The sequence below is a fragment of the Etheostoma cragini genome, chromosome 18 (assembly GCF_013103735.1).
Source record: "Etheostoma cragini isolate CJK2018 chromosome 18, CSU_Ecrag_1.0, whole genome shotgun sequence".
Lineage (NCBI taxonomy): Eukaryota > Metazoa > Chordata > Actinopteri > Perciformes > Percidae > Etheostoma > Etheostoma cragini.
The window spans coordinates 1,010,582-1,016,393 of NC_048424.1; the positions used below are offsets into that span (position 1 = coordinate 1,010,582).

At 38.7% G+C, this 5,812-nt stretch overlaps 1 protein-coding gene across 1 annotated transcript in view; it reads right to left on the minus strand.

Annotated features, from left to right (window-relative positions):
- Nucleotides 1–1,472: 1,472 nt before the first annotated feature.
- The window catches only part of unc93a (unc-93 homolog A), a 12,725-nt gene continuing 8,385 nt past the window's right edge, over nucleotides 1,473–5,812 (minus strand). The window contains exons 6-8 of the mRNA XM_034900757.1: nucleotides 4,421–4,556; nucleotides 3,588–3,719; nucleotides 1,473–2,235 (exon numbers count right to left, since the gene is read on the minus strand). Of these exons, the coding sequence (XP_034756648.1) occupies nucleotides 1,946–2,235; nucleotides 3,588–3,719; nucleotides 4,421–4,556 (558 nt within the window). The 3' untranslated portion in view covers nucleotides 1,473–1,945. The remainder of the gene's footprint in view (nucleotides 2,236–3,587; nucleotides 3,720–4,420; nucleotides 4,557–5,812) is intronic.

Consider the following 5,812-nt stretch of genomic DNA (forward strand, 5'->3'; position numbering starts at 1 on the left):
TTGATGAGTGATCAGCTGATCTGCCCTTGTTGATGAGTGATCAGCTGATCTGCCCTTGTTGATGAGTGATCAGCTGATGACGTCTCCTCCTCCTGTTACACGCTGCACCTCAACTCCACGCTGACTCGAAGATCTGCGTACACGAGTTCAGACCAGACGCGAGGGTTTTTGTCTCAGCTGGCTCTCTTCGCGTTCACATCGCTGAATGCCGAGCTGTGCGTAGGAACCGGCGTCCGCCCGTCCGGCGCCCGAATTAGGTCATACGCACGTTTCATGAATGAGGGCCGATATGAGTGACAGTGTTCATCTGGGAGAATTTTATGCATGTTATATTTTCTCTTTTTCTCTCTCTGTCTCTTTTAATACCCCCCCCCCCCCCCCCCCCCTTAACCCCACGGTTCAGGTGTGCAACGTGAATATAAAGAAATCTACCTTTTCTTTGGAATGTTGTAGACAATCAGTCTCAGGCCGGGTCCGGTCCCCGTTGGGTGGGGGGGGGTTCGGGGGTGGGGGGGAGCCCTGTTGGCTGATAGACAAACAAAAAACCTTTTTGTTTGACAATTTACAAAAAACTCTTTATTTGTATCTACTGGAAGTCCAAATTTGGAGGTTTACTCATTCAAATGTTGGTGGCTGCTCAAGTTTACACACACACACACACACACACTTCTCTACTACACTCAGAACACAAACCTCGTGCATTTGATCCCTCTGCTTTTTGTTTTTTCCAAGGTGAGGATGCCAACCTTGACGAAATGATGCTTTGACTAACAAACCTATAACATCTATGAATGTGGGAATGCAACACATTGCAATAAAGCACCATTTGAAATGCAGCACGTCGTCCCTGGATGTTCTTTAACCTGAAAATACAAAATAAAGTAGAAGCGGTTTGTTTCGACGTCAACAGGTTTGCTGATGATGTTGTTTATTTTGGACTTCAGCCATTTAAAGTGGAACTATTGGGATTTTCTGTGTTTCCCGTCATATCTAAAATGTCATAATCTTGGATGTTTTATGTTAATTTTCAAATAATAAGGTAAACTTATTTAAGAAAAATCTCTGTGAGCTAACACCTCCTGGTGTCTGACCCCATCAAAAACGTTTCTCTATCAGAAATCTGGGTTTCTTTCACATAAATTTTCCAAAAAAGTAATGTGGATGGTTCCCCCAAAAAAATGACAAATGTAAAAAAAATAATACAAAAAAAGAGCTTAAAGAAATTGGGAGGAAAACCATTGTGTGTGTGTGTGTGTGTGTGTGTGTGTGTGTGTGTGTGTGTGTGTGTGTGTGTGTGTGTGTGTGTGTGTGTGAGAGAGTGTGAGTGATCCACGCTACCGGCGACCCTCGGGTTCCCAACCCGACTCCCTACGCGCTGAGCTACTGTACTCTATAGCATCTCTACAGCATTTTGACAACACTCAAAATATTTAGACATTTATTTTGCATTTCTTTAACTCTTCAGTGATATAGTTACAGTAGAGTCATACAGACATTCAGTTGGTTTGATAATTACACACATTCTCATACAGTACAACTGCCTTTAACACACACAAAGAAAGGAGATTAAATCGGAGAGGATAACATTGTTGGTCTGGGCATTTACGAAGGACATCACTCGTCTCTAACCTGCAGATTACCTGGAGATGCAACACAAGCTTCACAGGGATCAGATCAATGCACACAACACAAAGTAGTCCACCCCAAAACCAGCTATAGAGACTCATCGCTGAGTCAAGTACGCAGTTCCAGCTGTGTCAGTGGGCAGTTTAGACTGGTTGCCACGATACAAGTAGACACGTTTCTGATTGGACTTCCATCAATCTCACTCTGTGCTTCTGGGTAATTTGAACAATTTTGGCATCGGTTGTAATCATCATCAGCTCAATGGACAGACAAGGATGTAAAAAAAAAAAAAAAAAGTAAAACATTTGACATTAAGTCTCTAGATTTCGGTCTGAGAGATGATATGTTTGTCATATATTTGGGTGGTTTCCTTGTGACTTGTGTAGGCCCCCTCCTGAATGGGGGGGGTGGGGTTCTTGTACTCGTAGTACTCCACCACGGGGTACGTGACGACGGTGAGCAGCAGCACGCTCAGCAGGATGTACAGTTTGTACTCCAGGCAGATGAAGGTGCTGTAGGCGAAGGCGATCACGAAGCCGAGCGACTCCCACATCCGGTAGTTGGCGAACGCCGCCTCTTTGTGTCGGGGGAACAGGATGCCGTAAAGAGCTGAAAAAAGACAGAAAAAAGACATTTAACCCTCGTGTTGTGTCCACTTTCAGGACCCTGTCTTATCCCTCAGGTCAAATGGACCCGTTGTCCTATATCAGTGTTCTTTTTAATTCCCCAAAATAACATGATTGATTCCACCCAACGCTCTTTGCCAAGTACAAATCTCTACTTTCATTCATTTTGGGGCGTCTTATTCAATTGTTTATTAAATAAAGTGACAAACATTGGAAAAGAAACTTCAGTCAAGTGTTGAAAAAAGGGACAAAATGTAAATAAAAAGTTAAAAACATCAATAAAGTGTAACAAGTGTTGATTTTTGACTGGGAAGACAACACGAGTGTTACAATGTACGTCTGCGGTGACATTTAAGCAAACTGAGGAACAACTGTTCCACAATTTCACATTGATATTTCACAATGTTCTTTTTAATTCCCCAAAATAACATGATTGATTCCACCCAACGCTCTTTGCCAAGTACAAATCTCTACTTTCATTAATTTTGGGACGTCTTATTCAATTTTATAGCATTGTAAAACAAATGGAAGTGTTTTTGAAATAGTATTGAGTAAAAGTTGACATATTCCAGTCTGTGATTATCATCAACATCCATTCCTTTAATTTTAGTCTCAATAATTCCTAATTTCTGCTTTTCTAACTCAAACATTAGGTATAATTTCCTATAAATTAGCTTTATTGACCACAAATTTCAAAAATAACTATTAAACTAAAGTTAATAAGTCAGTGTTACGTAGGGTTGAAAACGTCAAAAAAAGTGACAAACATTGAAAAAAGTGTAGGAAAAATGGACAAAAACGTACGAAAAAGTTAAAAATATTGATTAAAAGCATCAACAAAAGTGTTTATTTTCAATTTTCACGGGACGACGACCCAAGGGCTAAAAACAATTGTGAAATAAAATCTTACTTCATATTGTGTTAACAAATATTGTCTTTATCTCAATTTCCAACAGCTGAGATAACAAATATGTTTAGGGAATGCATCAGTCTCTACTAGAACACAATAAAAAATGGAAGTGGGGTTCGTTTTGTGTCATAAGGTTATAATTCATGTTAAAAATCCACAATGGAAACAACATAAGTGTCATATCCAGAATAATGTTCTGAATTGAGTCAGGAATACATGTTTAACACAGGAAATAAGGAAAGGACGCTGAGTTTCAGGTAGAAAAAATGTAACTTGTTCCATTTTCCTTCTTGTAAAAATTTGAAATGGGTCAATTTTTGTGAAAAAGGGTTCACACTCCGGGGAGAATGAATGTGATTAGTCATCATACATTATGTACATTATTTAATTATATACATTATTCAAGGCTGATGGGAGTTTCTTACAGTTGGTCTGAGTTTGCCAGATGGCGTCGGCCATCCCCCACAGAGCAGGAAACACGAAGAAGACGGGCAGCTCGTCAGGATGAGGCCTCCAGAACAAAAGAGCCATGATGCAGGCGAAGTTGGCCAGCGCAGCTGAAACAGAGACGTCAACGTCAGGTCAAACTACCCAACGTTATATAAAGGAGTTAACATGAGCACAACCTTAAACATCTACAGCAGTAAAATAAAAATAAAAACACACACATTAATGCAGCAGGAATATTAATCCAGAAATATCAGAATTCTGCTCTACATACTTAACTTTTGCTGATATCACTTGATTAAAGTTTTGAATGCAGGACTTTTACGGGTAGCTGAGTATTTTCACAGTGTGGCATTAGTACTTTTAGTAGTACTTAACCCTCCTGTTGTCCTCTTGGTCAAATTTGACCCTTTAAAAAGCGTTTATATCTGAAATATGAGGTTTTTTTAACCAAATTAGCACAAAATATGGATTGGATTCCTTATAACGCTCTTTGCAAATACAACTGATCACTTTTATTTCTCTTATCTTAACTATTAGTCTAAATAATTCATAATTTCAGCTTTTTTTTCCTCAAATATTAGGTATATTTCTATCTAACTGAGGGTTATTGACCATGAATTCCAATAAGTAGTGTAAAACTAGCAAAGTGGTGTTAGTGGAAACTGCAAAAAAAAGTCTGAAAAAGGGACGGAAATGTGAAGTGTGATTCAGTTTTTGACTTGGGAGGACGACACAAGGGTTAAATAAAAGCTCTGAATACTACAGATGTGTGAGGATGACAGAGTGAACGCTTTATTAGTCTTTTTACCCAGGAAGAAGAGCGCCGCCCTCCCGGTGTGCCGAGCCAGTCTTCCAAAGAGGAAGGAGCACAGCGAGTTGGCGGCTCCGAAGCACATCATCACGTATCCGACGTAGTGGATCCCCAACGCACACGTCACGTAGTTCTGCAAAGACACACAAAACAGAGTATTTATACAACTTATAGCATACTTCCCAGAGAGAAAAAAAGGCTTTAGCATTTGTGTTCAGGCGCCTGTGATAATCTGTGTTTACGTTAACTCTCGTCTTATCTTCACGCCAACCTGGAATTTTTTTTTTTTTTTTAATCAAGGTATTGGTCTTTTTTCCGACCCTTTTGTGTCTTTCCCCCAATGTTTTTGTAATTTTTTCAATGTTTGTCAACGTTTTCTGAGCCTTTTTTGAAATTTGTTTTTTTTTCCCCCAATTTTTAAAAACTTTTTTCCTTACATTTGTCCCTTTTTTTTTTTTTACCTTTTTGTTACTTTTTTGATGTCTTTTCAAATTTTTGTCACTTTATTTGACATCTTAAAAAAAAAAAACTTCAGGTTACAAAAAATTTATAAAAACTTTCCAACAAAAGTTGTACCCAGAATAACAACGAGGACGGGAAGACAACACGAGGGTTAACAAAAGGGACAATTACTCAGCTTATGACAAATCTTAAGCTTTTCTCTTTTTTTATGTTTCAAGTTAAATTGAACTTTTTGTTATGGCCATTCATATAAATATGTGAACCCAAAGGCTCCCTTCTGCTCTCCTATGTCATTAATTTGTGATGTTAAGAGTACAGAAGAGAGTGAGTATTTAAAGGAGTCAAAAAACACTAAAGTCACAAGTCTGTCCGACAAAGAGTCAAATTTGACCTATTTTCATAACGTTTCTATATCAGAAAATTGGGTTTCTTTCAACCATGTAAAATAAAAAAAAAACGGTCTTCAGAAGTAAAATAAATGATCAGTTCACCCCTCTTTCTGAAAAATGTATTTAATGTTAGGGCATTTAAAATATAAATTAAAAAAAGGTAAGGACTTTGAAAAAAGTGACAAAAATGCCCGAAAATCATCAAAAACATCGACAAAAAAGGAAAAAACGTTTAAAAAAAACTTCAGGTGACAAAAAGTGATTTTTCAACAAAAGTTGGACCCAGAATGACAACGAGGACGGGAAGACAACACGAGGGTTAACAAAAGGCAAGGCAGCTTTATCTGTAGAGCACATTTCAGCAAAAGGGCAATTCAAAGTGCTTTACACAGAATTAGAAAACATTAAGACAGATAAACCCCTAACCCTAACCCCCTAACCCTAACCGCCCTAACCCTAAACCCCCTAACCCCCCTAACCTAACCCCCTAACCTAACCCCCTAACCCTAAACCCCCTAACCCCCCTAACCTAACCCCC